Here is a 14,325-nt window from a genome sequence, read left to right on the forward strand (position 1 = left end):
GAACTAACATTTATTGAGGGCCTGGACCGTGCTATGTACTTATGTATAGTATCTCTTTTCAGTGAGAGTTTTTGCTTAATAGCATATACAGAACCACCATGTAGTATCAGAGGGCTCATTTTATAAGAAGTAATTAAGTTAACGAGGTTGTAAACCCCCCTTGGCAGATGATGATGTTATTGGTCTTAAACACTGGAGACACTTTTACACCGTGGGGTTGTATAATGTGGGAACTCAGGGAAAGGCGTGAACATTTTGAATCCTTTGGGGTCCTATTTAATTCATTACTGCTGTGCTAAATAAAAAATTCATCATGCCTCATAAAAGTGCCCAACTATTTCTAGGCAGTGAACTCACAATTCACTATCATGAATACAAATAGTTTGTGGAAAATCATTCAAGCACTGATGGGGGCAGGGAGGCAGAACATGAGGGAACCATCATAACTGCATTTTTCCAAGGACATCAGAGTAAACTGTGGGCCTGAGAAGATGATCCTGATATAAAAAAGCATTATAAATTATTTGATTTCTAATTTTACAGTTACATCAGTTTCTAGGAACTCTGCAGCCATCTGCTAAAAGAGTTACGAAGCCTGCCTTGCTCACTAAGACCCTTGGTTCTGAACCCCATATGACCTTGTACTGCTTTACATCTGTGATAGTTTTCTGACTCTGTCAGTGACAGAGATGTGACTGGCTGACTGTAGCCTAAACATCCATGAGCGTTTTACAATGCTGAATATCTCCGCATGGAAGCAGAATAGCTAAGCAAGCTCAAGGCCAAAATGTCGTGAGCTTTGTTTTGTTTCTTCCTCATGTGAAAGAGGCCTCTCTTGACTCACGTGTTTTACATGAATTATCAGATTTTGTGGCCAACTTTCAGAAGCAAAGCAACTTACATATAGTTGTATTTCAATAAAAACATTGCCATTCATGATTCCTCTTGGGGCAGAGGCTGTGTTTCTCATTGCAAGACCCATGTTTTTGGTACAGTGATTGGGGCAGTTCCCAGCTGCCTGTCGGGTCAGTTTGGATGTGCTGCAGCTGGGTGATTTTGCAGTACTGCAGACTCAGGACTGCTAAAAAAGGGTGTTCTTCTATGTTTCAGAGTCCTTGTTTCATTGTATACAAACATGGCTTGCTTGATTTAGGCAGTCATACTCTTTAGGTCACTGGACGACCAGACCTTTGTAAGCATAGTCCCTAGAAAAACTTGGGTGTCTTAACCAAGGAGATAGAGAAGTATAGAAGTAGATAAATATGTCAGTATTTGTGTGTGTATATAAATAAATGTATGGCTTTCTCTATGCTATACGACATATATGACATAGTTTATATGATATATATGTGACCTATGATATTACTTGTATCTATGAATGCATGCATCGATATTTGTTAACTCCTGGATAAATTTATTAGCCCTGAAAAAAAAACTCAGAATAAGCCTTGCTTGTATTCCTACCTTTTTTTCCTGACACAGTATCTGTGTGGAGCCTGCTCGATTCCATGCCTAGGTTTTCATACTTGCCCATGAGATTCCCATCCTTTTGTCCTCATGGTTACAGATGTCTTTCATTGTTTTCCCTTTCTCATTCACTGATTGCTATTTCACAATGTCTTCTTACATAAAGAATATTATAGTATATGAATTTATATGATTATATGATTACATAGTTATATAATAACATATAGTAGATACTATTCACAACCCAGTGCAAGGTACCAGAGTATACAGAGTTAAATTACTTATCACTCTTACCTTAACAGGAATTTAAAATTCCCAGAATCACAAACAATCATCTATAACCCCTTTCCATTCTTTATAGAAATGAATTCTGGTCTAGATATTTTGGTCTAGAAATGTTTTGTTATAGGCCATTCGTTCATTAGTGCAGGATATCTGATAACCCTAGATGTTCTACTGTTTTCTGGTGAGAAGATATTTTGGCTTTGAAGACTTCATATTTTGTTTGTCCAACTCAATGCATTTTAAAATTCAACATTCAAACATATATATGCGCATAAATCTACATATGTAAAGTATCTGTGAGTTAGAGAAAATGATGAACTAAGAATGAGTTCTAAGCAATGCTGTTATGATTTGCCAATTTTAAATGCCAGTGTTCTTATATCTGGAATGGCAGTGCTTTTCAGTATTTTGAGTACACGTGAAGAATACACCTTTTTGTCCTAATAGAATCCTTTTATATTTTTACAGCAAACATGCAAGACGTTGTCACTGAGAGTATGATTACTAGATTAATGTATTCAGTCTACTCAAAAGTATTGCCTTGGAAAATGCTTAAGATTTTATGCTGTGCTTGCCAAGGTCATGTTTAGTTGGTTCCTATGATAGTCAACATGATTCAAGAACTAGGCTTTGCAGTATGGAGGAGGATGATAATTTAATTCTTGATTCTCCTCAGAAATACAATATTTTTCATTCATAGAGGTTATTACATAGAGTTTTGATTTGGATAAATATGTAAACATTTGGATAAAGATCCAAATTTATTTGAACTTTAGCACAGAAGAGCCAAAGGAAATGAAGCAGAAAACCCCATGAGATAACTGTTACTTCCTGTTTGCAGCATGGTGAAATATAATGAAAACAGTCCTCTAAACTACATTGGACCTTGCAACTTGTCCATACAGGTTTACTTATTTTTTCTGAAGTAGTGACTATCTCATGAACTACTTGAGTTAAAGATCAAGTATTATGTCAGGAAAAAAATAATGAGTGTTCTCTTTTAGACAATGAGACTTTGGAGAAAATAACCCTTAATCCCAGCTTCCAAAAATGAATTATTAAAATGAGCGCAGTAATAGAATTCCTGAAGATAGTTAAGAACCTGGCATAAAATCTTTTTAACAATTTAGAAAGAAGGATCTTCGAAGTATATTTAAAAATGACATTTGAATTACTTAAATAGATTTTAAAGTTAATAAAACTGATTCCTAGTTTCAATTTAAGTTAACCCATCTTTACATCTCAGTAGATATTGTGGGTTTACGTACAATTTAACAGCCATGTGATGTAGGTCCGATCCAAATTCCAATAGATCTGCTCCTGGCGCCATTTTTAAATAGATTTGACCCTGAGAAAATTTGATGCCATTTAGTTCAGGCCATTAAAAGGTCTCTGAGAGGTCAAATCAATTCTAGCAGCCACCAAAGAGTTCTCATTCTTGGTTGATCACCCCCCCTCCGTCTGCTCCCACACACATACACACTAAGCAGTTTGTCCATGGTGTCCATCCTGGACCAGAACAGGATTTCCAGAGAACTGGGTGTAGCCATGTATCTGAGGTTTGAGTTTCAGCTGCAGTGAGGTTCATAATCACTGGAATAAGCAATATAGGCTGGCCTGGACTTTTACTATTTCTTGCCAGTTTACCTAAAAGAAAACTTAGCTTTTCATGTAAAATATGTACATATATATTTGTGTGTGTGTGTTTGCCTCTATCTGGAGTTATTTTGCCTATAAATGCTTCCACTCTTCTAATAGTGTAATGGGTAGGAAGGCTAGAAATTCAAGTCAAGGAAGAATATACAAAATACTTGTGAGAGTGTAGGTGGGGATGGGGAGCGAAGAATGCTGCTGAGAAAGCAGGATGATGAGAAAGCCTGGAGGTGAGTTGTTTCAGAGGCCAGACTGTAGGGTTAGAATGTGTGGGCGATGCAGGAGGGTTGGCCCACAGTTGGAGACCAGGTAGCACAAGATGTCAGGAATTTGCTGGGAGGGCAGCCTCACCTGACTTTGAAAGCCAGGGAGCCTAGAAACAAAGTATCCCAAAGTGACAGAAGAAGAGTTCCAGTGTGAACTGGTGGGTAGAGGAGAATGTTAGCACCAAGAAGTGAAATGACATGTAATGGTATATAAACTCTGCTCATGACTGAGGCCAGTTCAGCCTGATGGAGCAGCAGAAGTGTGTCCATACAGTTCACCGGCCTTTAGATAGTTAAACCCTGAGAACGTTGGAAAACGTAGCTCAGGAACTTTACACAATGGAGGATGTGTTAAGGGACTGTGCCCTTTGGAAGGAGGACATTGCAAAGATGAAAAGACTGATGTTTCTCAGTTACAGTCTTTAAAAGGAGACTGCAGAAATCCACCATCACAGACCACCAGAGAATCTACTTGGACCCATTCTCGTTACCCAGAAAGCAAACTGGAGGGAGATTTAACGCCAACCATTGAAGAAGCACCCAGCATCCCACCACAATCCTCAGCTCCATGAGGTCATCTGCTTCCTCTGCACCATATTTGCTAGCACTCCCTTGAGAACTTTATGGGACCTGCATAGATTCTTGGTGCTCTGTGGCTCCTGTTGTTAGTTGATGCTTTGGGGTTGTATATAGGCCCTGAAGCACCCATTGGGCCATGCGCCCAAGGTCGCATTCCAACTGCTCATTTATTATTTCTTCAGCGGTGGGAAATGGGCTGGAAGTCACCTGCAGGTCTCCCAGTGAGAAAGAGCAGTGTTGAGATTTGTCCCCTTACACCCACAGGTAGGGGTACTGCCACTCACACCTGGGGAAGGCTTTCCTGCCCTCAGACAGTGGCAGCAGAGCAAAGAACTTGCAAGAAAGCAAGATTTGGGGAGATTGGTTTTTCTTGCCTTGACTGCCTGGACCTGGGCCCATGTTTTATTCTACTGACATTTAATAGTTGAGTATTTCCCAGATCCTGATTATGGAACATTAGAACTAGGACAGTTGAATGAGAAACAGATTCTATGGCAAATAAGCTTGGGAGATGGTGCATTCTCCATCTTTTTCCAGAGTTCCACAATGCACATGCGCCTTTAAGAAGCCATTTAAGGGGCTTCCCTGGCGGCGCAGTGGTTGAGAGTCCGCCTGCCGATGCAGGGGACACGGGTTCGTGCCCTAGTCCGGGAAGATCCCACATGCCGCGGAGCAGCTGGGCCCGTGAGCCATGGCCGCTGAGCCTGCGTGTCCGGAGCCTGTGCTCCGCAGCGGGAGAGGCCACAACAGTGAGAGGCCCGCGTACCGCAAAAAAAAAAAAGAAGCCATTTAAAAAGGAAACCTATTTCACTTCATCTAACTTACTGTGGCCCCAAATTCATTTGAATTTAGACTTCATTTCCCCTGAATATCTATTATCATTCCTTGGAACTCAGTATTAAAAGGTTCTGGGAAACATGCTGAGAGGAGACATGTACTAATAGGGGAAGGATAAAACCAAATTTGGCCCACCTTACCGGTGTGAGCTAAGAATTCTTCATATGCCTCTGGTGGCCTGCTTCTTTTAGCAGGGAACTTGTTCTACGATTGAAGCCTATGAAAACAACTAGAAGATGCCCTGGAAGGTCTGTATTTCTCGTATTCAAATCCTTAAGATTAGTTGCTTAGTTTTTTAATCAGTTTGAAGAGTAATTAATTTAATCTGATTGTAAGCAAACCAATTTGATTTAGAAACTATTTTTGAGGAAGGGCAGTTCGTTTAAATTAAAAAAATACATTTGATAAAGATGCCCAGGTTGTCAAGTTAATTTTGACTTGAATCACCTATGTATAATATAGTAATTGTATATAAATGATTGCTTTTTTTAAAATTTTATTTTTTATTGAAGTATGCTTAATTTACAATGTTATGTTAGTTTCAGGTGTACAGCAAAGTGATTCAATTAAATATATATATACATACACACATACATATATCTATTCTTTTTCAGATTCTTTCCCATACAGGTTATTACAGAATACTGAGTAGAGTTCCCTGTGCTATACAGTAGGCCCTTGCTGTTTATTTTATATATAGGAGTGTGTATCTGTTGCTCCCAAATTCCTAATTTATCCCTCCCCTCCTTTCCCCTTTGGTAACCATAGTTTGTTTTCTATGTGTGTGAGTCTGTTTCTGTTTTGTAAATAAGTTCATTTGTGTCATTTTTTAAGATTCCACATATAAGTGATATCATATGATATTTGTCTTTGTCTGACTTACTTCACTTAGTATGATAATCTCTAGGTCCATCCCTGTTGCTGCAGATGGCATTATTTCATTCTTTTATAGCTGAGTAGTATTCTGTTATTTGTATATACCACATCTTCTTTGTGCATTCTTCTGTCGATGGACACTTACGTTACTTCCATGTCTTGGCTATTGTAAATAGTACTGCAGTGAACATGTATCTTTGCGAATTATGGTCTTCTCCAGATATATGCCCAGGAGTGGGATTGCTGGATTGTATAGTAGCTCTATTTTTAATTTTCTAAGAAACAATTGCTTTAAGAAGATAGTCCTCCTCAGATTTTGTTGGCTGTGTTTACTCAGCCAATTTTTTAGCAACCCAGTGATAACCTTTAAGCACAATTCCTATTATATCTGAATCAATGACATGTCTGAATAGAAAACATGAATATTTTTAAAGGTTTCCAAAACATTCTTTGCACCCAGGAGTGAAGTCATTTGAAAACACTGTTAGTGGGCCTTCTCTCCCAAATCTTTTCCCCTGAAAGTTGAAAAATAATTTCTGCTTAATTTATTAATATGGCTTGTTTTCATCCACAGAGGCCAGCAAGCTTGTTATGTCCTACGTAGCAGCTGTTTGTGGAAAAGGAGCAGAAGTTAATCAAGTCAAAGAACAGCTTTTACAGTCCAACCCAGTCCTGGAAGGTAGGATTTTCTGTGTACATTGGGTCAGTATGACTGGAACGGTAAATCCAGTTTTCAGGGCACTTCTGGCACCTGGTGTGCTGGGAGGTGGGCTGGGAGGGGGAGAGTCAGATCCAGACCTGCTGAGCAAAAGGTAGCATCATCCTAGGAACTCCTGGCTTCACGCACTTGAAGGAGGGAACACTTTACTCGTGTAAAAGGAGCTCTCCCACTTGCTATCATTTTTCTCCCTTTTAACTTTTATTTGAATTACTTACATTTTGCTTAATAATAATCAACTGATATTTGCATTTGACTTGACAGCTGGGAGAAACTTGGTGGAAAAGAGCAATGTGAGGGCAGTGCTATTTTATCATTCAGGATAACACCCATGGCTGGTGATTTCTGTTGTCAGGGAAACCAAGGCTATGCCAGAGAAATATTTAAGGACCAGTTTTCTCAGGGTTACAAAAAGCCTAAACCTGACTTTAGAGCTCAAATTCTGTGGCTGGCCATCTGTGTCTGTTAGTCAGCTTGGGCTGCCATAACCAAGTACCACAGATTGGGTGACTTAAACAACAGAAATCTACTTTCTCACACTTCTGGAGGCTCAGAAGTCTAAGTTCAGCTGCTGGCAAGGTAGGTTTTCTTCTGAAGCCTGGGCTTGTAGGCAGCTGCCATCTTGCCATGTGCTCACATGACCTCTTCTTTGTGTGTGTATATGGGAGGGGGAGGGGGGATGATGGGCAGGTGGGTGCTGGCTCCTGGCCTCATCTAATTACCTCCCAGAGGCCCCATTTCCAAATACTTTGGGGGGTTAGAGCTTAAAGATATGAATTGGGGGGGTGGGGTCGGGTAGGGACACAAACATTTAGTTCATAATACCATCCGAAAACAAAGCCAGAGATAAGTCCCCTTCTGCCATGGAGGTTGGCATAAACCATCAGTATAAACCATCCTTATGTTGGAAATAGTAACTCAAAGCCTCTTCCTATTGCTGGAAAGCCCTTTGCCTTGCTTTATATTGTAAGCATTGCCAGTGTTGTCATTTAACACAGTTGTTGGGGTAGAGTAGGTTTCTCAACCTTGGTGCTGTTGACATTTTGGACTGGATAAGTCTTTGCTGTGGGATGCTGTCCTGTGAAGTGTAGGATGTTTAGCAGTATCCCTGGCCTCTAACCACTGGGTGCCAGTAGCACCCCTGCCTCTAGTTGTTACCATTGAAAATGTCTCCAGACAATGCCAGATGTCCCCTGTGGGGATCAAGACCACCTGGATCAGAATCTCTGGTCTAGAAGAGTAGTTTGGTTCAGCCCTTTGTTCGAAGTCATGGAAGGTCAAGATTTAACATGGATTAAAGCAGAACTGCTCTGTGGGGGAAGACCCCCCCTCCCTGCCCCAGTATGGAGGACAGAACCCTGCCCATTGTCTTTGTTACTCAGGCCTAGTGCATCCTTCCACTTTATTACAAGGAGGCACCATGCATCTTTATCCTCCAGACAGTGAAATAAAACTCATGAGAATACTTTGCTTGTGAGAAGCAAAGGCCAGAACACCTGTTACATTGTTATTGATCTTTCTTCCCCTTCAGGACCTTAACAAATAAACTATTGTAGAAAGTGTTTTATCTTTATCTTATTATTCCAGTCTTTTACTTTTTGCTTACTGTCTTTTGCTTTTAGTTAGGATGCTATACATGTGTTATATTTCTATAGATGCTTATTTTAAGAATGCTGTGATCTAAAGGAGAAACACTGTGGAATGCTATAGCTTGCATCTGTGATTAGAATCTGGCCCTTTATTCAATGGTATTTGAAACTAGGCCCCAGTGCAGGAACTGGAAGAAATGTCTACTGTGGGCACGTATTATCTTTTGTGGGAATGCTTTACTTTTTAACTGGAGCTGCTACTGTAAATGAACATTTAGAACAATGAACTTAAAAAAAACAATTGAGGAATGTGTCTCAAGTGTTCTATAATGGAACACTTGTTTTTGATTCTGTGGCTCACAGTAAAAGACTTTAGTGTTTAGAGCTGTATTTAGTAATGTGCAACTCAGATTTGTTTGATGAAAAGATGGTTTATGGCTTGCAAATGGCACCCTGAATAAAGTTTTTTTGAAGCAATTCCTTCACTTGCCCTTGACCTTCAAGCCACAACAAACTCTCCTTTATGTGTCAGCGTCTCGTGCTGGACTTTGGGGCTGTGCAAATTAGTTAATTTGGCATCCCTGCGTGTTGACACCCACCACAAAGATCTAGCCTATGAAAACACGAAAAATGTCGTGGTCTTCATGATGACTAGGTCAACACTCACCATTATCAAGGTTGCATTTATTAAAATCCTTTAGCTGGTGGTGGACGTAGGATAAGGATGTGAACCTCTTCAGCATCCTTTTTTGAGTGTTTCCCATGTGCAGGTTTCCTTACTTAATATAACATCTCAGCTTATTTTCTATTGAAGAGAGAATTTGGTGTCAGGGACCTACGAAACCATACCCATTCCAATCTCTGAATCAAAGAACTTGCCCTGTGTTGACTTTAAATTTTGTCTTAACTAGCAGTAGCCAACTGTTTTCTTTTTTTTTTTTTTAACAATCAAAAACATAAAAATACTAGCTAACGTGAAATATAACACAGCATGTTTGACTACTGAATATCCACAGTGAGCGTTACACATCTTGATCAGGTGATTGCTTTCAAAACTTGGACCAGCTTTTAGCCATTGTTAATCATGTGAGCTCTTGTTCCGCTAATCTTAATTTAATGAAGTTGTGGAGGCTTCCAGGGATTTGATGCCCGACCTCTTAATTTAAAGATTCATTTCTGTTTGCCGTCATTCTGCAGTCCTTGCTGGCTGCCGTGTGGCCCACGGATCCCAGTAACAGCCTCGGGATGGGGTGGGAGGGTATTGGTAGAGAAGCAGAATTTCATGCCCATCCCTTGACTCATTGAACCAAAGTGTGCACTTGAACAAGATCCTCAGGTGATTGGTTTACACGTTAAAGTTTGAGGTGCACTGCTAGGCTTCAGAGCATCAAACAGGGATCCCCTCTTCTTATACGACTTACATTTATTCCACTTACATCCTCTACTACCAAGGCCCAGATTAATTTGCTCCTATCTTGGGCACAAGCTTGATGAAGCAGTCATTTTACCTCATGACACTGAAATACCTTTGCCCAACAGGAGCCTTCTGTGCCTGGGGCAGTGTCATCCTGTGGTTCTTATGTGCTCTCATTTGAAAGGGCGTCCTGTGGGAAATTCTGGCTCCTCGAAGCAGCTAAGATTGGGACAAACTTCGATTTTTGCATTGTGGGCTGATTTTTTTTTTTTTCTGGAAAGTTTCACTTAGGTCTGATGGACATAAACTAATGAAACTATGTGGTATTTTTAGCCTATTGGAAATGATGTTAGTTTCCAAGTCTTTTACTCTTTCTGTATTTCAGTTATATATTTAATCACGTTTAAATACCTTTTATTTTGAAGTTAATTAAACAATTTAAAGTTTCTCATGCCTTTTTCCACCTGAAAACCTCATCAATTGAGTTTCATAAAACCTTTGTTAATGTTAAGTAGTCATCTCCAAAATAACCTTATTCATTGTTAATAATGGGAGAAGAGCCCAGAAGCCCTGCTTGCTCGCCATTCAGCTGACTACTATCAAAACAGTTAAACTGTGTTGAATTAGACAGGATTAAGTTTACAGTAGTACTTGAAAAAAATTCTGTGAATCGTAGGAATGACTCTTTCTATGAACTTATAAAAAGACATGGAAGCTTTAGCAGCTTATTAAGACTCGTGTTAAGTAGTTTCTATGGAAATTTTCTGGACAGGAATGTCATTGCTACAAGTTGCATTTCTAGGATTTATGGATGTCAGATATTACATTTGTTTTATTTTTTGGCTTGAAATTATTTTTCTGTCACTTGACCACACATCTGTTTCTCTCCTACCAGCATTTGGAAATGCCAAGACTGTAAGGAATGACAACTCCTCTAGATTTGTAAGTATTTATATAAGCATAAGTGTTAACACTAATATTTAGCTCATGTGTGTTTAAACAACCAGTAGATGTTTAATATTTCTTAATACACACATTTAAAAAATAAGAAACCATATTGTGACATAGGCTAAAAGTTCTATAAGGACTATTTTTCTGCTTTCTGGAATTTTCCTTTTTAATTCTTCTTGGAGTGACAAGCTATCTTTTTTTCATGTTTTCTTGTCATCTACCAGAAAATTCCATGAGCAATTTCAATGAGGCTGTTTAGAGTAACTCTTTACTCATGTGAGTTTTGATATTTAGAAATCATAATTAAGACTCAGAAATTCCATAGAAAGAAGGGTAAACTAGGTGTCAAGCTTGTATACTCTACAGCTCTTGTCCGTTCTTCAGTGGGACCAGAAAGGATGGAGGTGTATTCTAAAACTTTATAGACGTGAAGTCCGTAAGTTTGGCAGCTAATGAGGGGTGTGGGAGGACTGACTAGTAAAAGCTGAAGCTAATTGATGTTTTGAGTCTGGCTGAGTTGGAAAATGCTGATTCCCATAGTAGAAACCTTTCCAGCCTCATCTCCCACCTCTGCAGTGTGCACTCTGGCACATTAGCCCCTGGGTCTCCCCGGCTGTGCTGCCTTCTTTCCTGCCTCTGGTCTTTACAGGGACACACACTGCCTGGAGGCAGCTGGGGGAAATATGGCGAGTGTGATGGTGGCATTTTGAAATCGATGGCTTTTTTTCTATAGTTGAGCCCGTTTTATAAATTTCATAATAAAAGGTCATTTACTTTATAAGCTGTCTTCTCATATACATTACTTGGGGCCATTATTGATGATCGTCTGTGCCTCGCTGCCACACACCCTTCCTGCATCCCCACACCTCCACTCCCCAGCTTCTTTTAGCCCCCTTTTTGCTTTTTTCTCATTGGCATTATCCTGTGCTTAAAGCATGCAAATGACCTCAGGTGGAGATAGTTTTGATACATTGGAAAGTGGAAGGCTAAGGTTCCTAATTCCAAGGCAGTGAATTTTTCCCATTGGATTAGCCCCTTAAGTTGTTAAAACTGATGTGAGCCATGCCTTTTCCTGTTGTGGTAACATGACTAATCTCATTACAGAAATAGAATTAGACGCAAAGTGTGGGCAGATAGAAGTAATTCCAATAGATCAAGCTTCTTTATAGCATAGAGATTTTATTTTTGCTATCCGCAAATCTCATATACACACACTTTAAAAAAAATACTTGCAAATATATTTAGTCTGTAGGCCATAAAAATACAGAAAACCTTATTGCTTAAAGAGTCATCAGTACTTAGAGACATTGGAAAATCTAGCGAAAGGCTTGGCAGGTGATTTGGCTTGTTAGTAACTTCAGAGAAATCCTATCATAACACGGGTATTAGGATATGAGATTAATACTTGATTATAGGCTAAATCATTTCATGCCCCGTTTTTAGTAATTTCTCTGCTTTGTGGGTGTGACTTTGACCAGTAGTATATTCAAGTCTATGTTATAATATTATAGTAGGGCTCTACTATATTTAAAATTACTATATGTATATAACAGAGGTTTATGACTCCAGGGAAATTACATTTCCTTCAACTGTGTTTGACGGGTTAACTCCGAATAAATTTTTTGATCTCTTTGCTGAGAAATCTGGGAGACCTTACACCTCATTGTAGCTGACAGTGTGGACCACTGTTGCCATGGAGGTGCCTCACGGTGACCCTCACCCCAGCACTTTAACTTGGCATATTGAGCTTCTGGTAAGAGAGACTCATTGCTTTGGGGAAAAAAGAAAAAACAGTTTAAGGCTTCGAAAATCACTGTTCTCGACTAAGGACTTTGGGGGGGGATTTTGTTGAGCGTCTGTGGTGTGCCGGGAGCTGAGTGGGCACTGCAGGGTGTGGGAGAGAGTGCTCCGGGGTCCGGAAAATCCCATCACCACTCCTCTCATCAGTAAGAATAGAAACACAGTCACAATTCATTCATTTGTTTGAAACCTCCAGGTTTTCTTTTAAACATAGTTAAACTTAGGTCTCCCTGCATATCCTCTTGCAGCCTGCAGTCTTTTCCCCACCAGTAGCCGGAGTAATCTTTACAAGCTGCCATCCCCTGCCGGCTGACAGCCTCTGCGGTCCCCTTACACCTAGAATATAGCCCAGGCTCCCCCGAGCCTCCCCACGCCAGGTGGGCCGGCCCAGCCTTGCCCGGCTCCCTGGGCCTCAGTCACACAGGCCTTTGTGACCGGCTTCCTGGACTTGGGCCTTTGCTGTTGCCAGTCCTTCTACACCATGCATTCTGTCCCCAGATCTTTGTATGGCTGGCGTCTTGTATCATTTAGGTCTTATCTCAGATGTCACTTCCATGATGCCGTCTGTAGACTCTGTGACTTCATCCCATTTTCATTTTTTTAGGCATTTAGCAGTCTCTGGAGTTACTGTGCACCTCTGCCTCTTGTTCACTGATGTGGCCCCAGGAGCTACAGCAGGGCCGGTGCCATAGTGGACACTCAGAAAACATTGATTTATTGATGAATGAATACTTTTTTTTTTTTTTTTTGCGGTACGCGGGCCTCTCACTGTTGTGGCCTCTCCCGTTGTGGAGCACAGGCTCCCGATGCGCAGGCTCAGCGGCCATGGCTCATGGGCCCAGCCGCTCTGCGGCATGTGGGATCTTCCCGGACCGGGGCACGAACCCATGTCCCCTGCATCGGCAGGCGGACTCCCGACCACTGCACCACCAGGGAAGCCCTGAATACCTATTTTTAAGAAGCTTATAAACTAGTCAGGAAAAATGGACATGGCTGAAAATAATTATAACACAACACATAAACTAGTAAGTTCCCCATGAAAAGTATAGATGAAGTGTTATGGAATCTCAGAATAGAGAAGCTGGAGGAGTCCGGGGCAGGGGACAGTCCTGAGTGGGTCCACAAGATTTAAAGAAGCCAAAATGGGGTGGCAAGCAGCAGGAGCTGGCAGTACAGCCTGAGAAACTGAGGAGAGAAACCAGTGTGGACCTTCGTTTGCCAGAGTTAATGGCCAGACCAGGGAGTCTGTGAATGGAGCCATGGGCCAGAGGGCTGGGAAGGTGGGTCCAGGCCCCACCTGGAGGGCCTGGAGTAGCAGGGTCAGGGTCTCAGGCTTTATTTTGTAGGTGGTGGGAAGCCGCTGGTTATTTGTGAGTAGTCTAGTGACAGGACCAGAACCAAGCCTTTGGGGAGTCATCAGTGTGGGCATCAGCTGAGTTCTCCGTGTTGTGCAGGAGTTTAGCCCTGGTCAGCTTCCTTTTCCTTTCTCCACAGTGTTTACTCTACTCTCTTCAAACCTTCTATCCTTTACTCTCAGCTGATGCTATTATGCCTGCTTCACAGAAATCATCCTCTTCCAAGCTCTCAAACCACATTAGCCCCGCTCCTTGGCACCTCCCCTGTCTCCATAGCAGTATACATGCTCCTTCCTCACACTTTTCTCTCTGCACCTGTACTCTAGATCTGTCGCCTCCTTTGCCCAGGGATCACCTGCCATCACAGTCATCCCCTCACATATGGTCATCCTCTGACTCTCTTGTGAAGTTCCTCTTTCTCCCTCCTTCATGGCTGCTTTGCCTCCAGGGTCCCCTCGCATCCTAGAGAGTGCCGCTCTCCACTCAGTTGCCTGGGCCACATTCCTGGACTTTTAAATTCTTGAACACCCTCCTC

The 14,325-nt window shown here is 41.2% G+C and overlaps 1 protein-coding gene across 4 annotated transcripts in view; it reads left to right on the forward strand.

Annotated features, from left to right (window-relative positions):
* The window catches only part of MYO1B (myosin IB), a 184,967-nt gene that overhangs the window by 98,439 nt on the left and 72,203 nt on the right, over positions 1 to 14,325 (forward strand). For all 4 annotated transcript variants that reach the window (XM_081242322.1, XM_081242323.1, XM_081242321.1 and 1 more), the window contains exons 5-6: positions 6,538 to 6,642; positions 10,580 to 10,626. In XM_081242322.1, coding sequence (XP_081098448.1) covers positions 6,538 to 6,642; positions 10,580 to 10,626 — 152 coding nt within the window. The remainder of the gene's footprint in view (positions 1 to 6,537; positions 6,643 to 10,579; positions 10,627 to 14,325) is intronic.

This window comes from Mesoplodon bidens (genome assembly GCF_964165515.1).
Source record: "Mesoplodon bidens genome assembly, chromosome: 8".
NCBI classification, from domain to species: Eukaryota; Metazoa; Chordata; class Mammalia; order Artiodactyla; family Ziphiidae; genus Mesoplodon; species Mesoplodon bidens.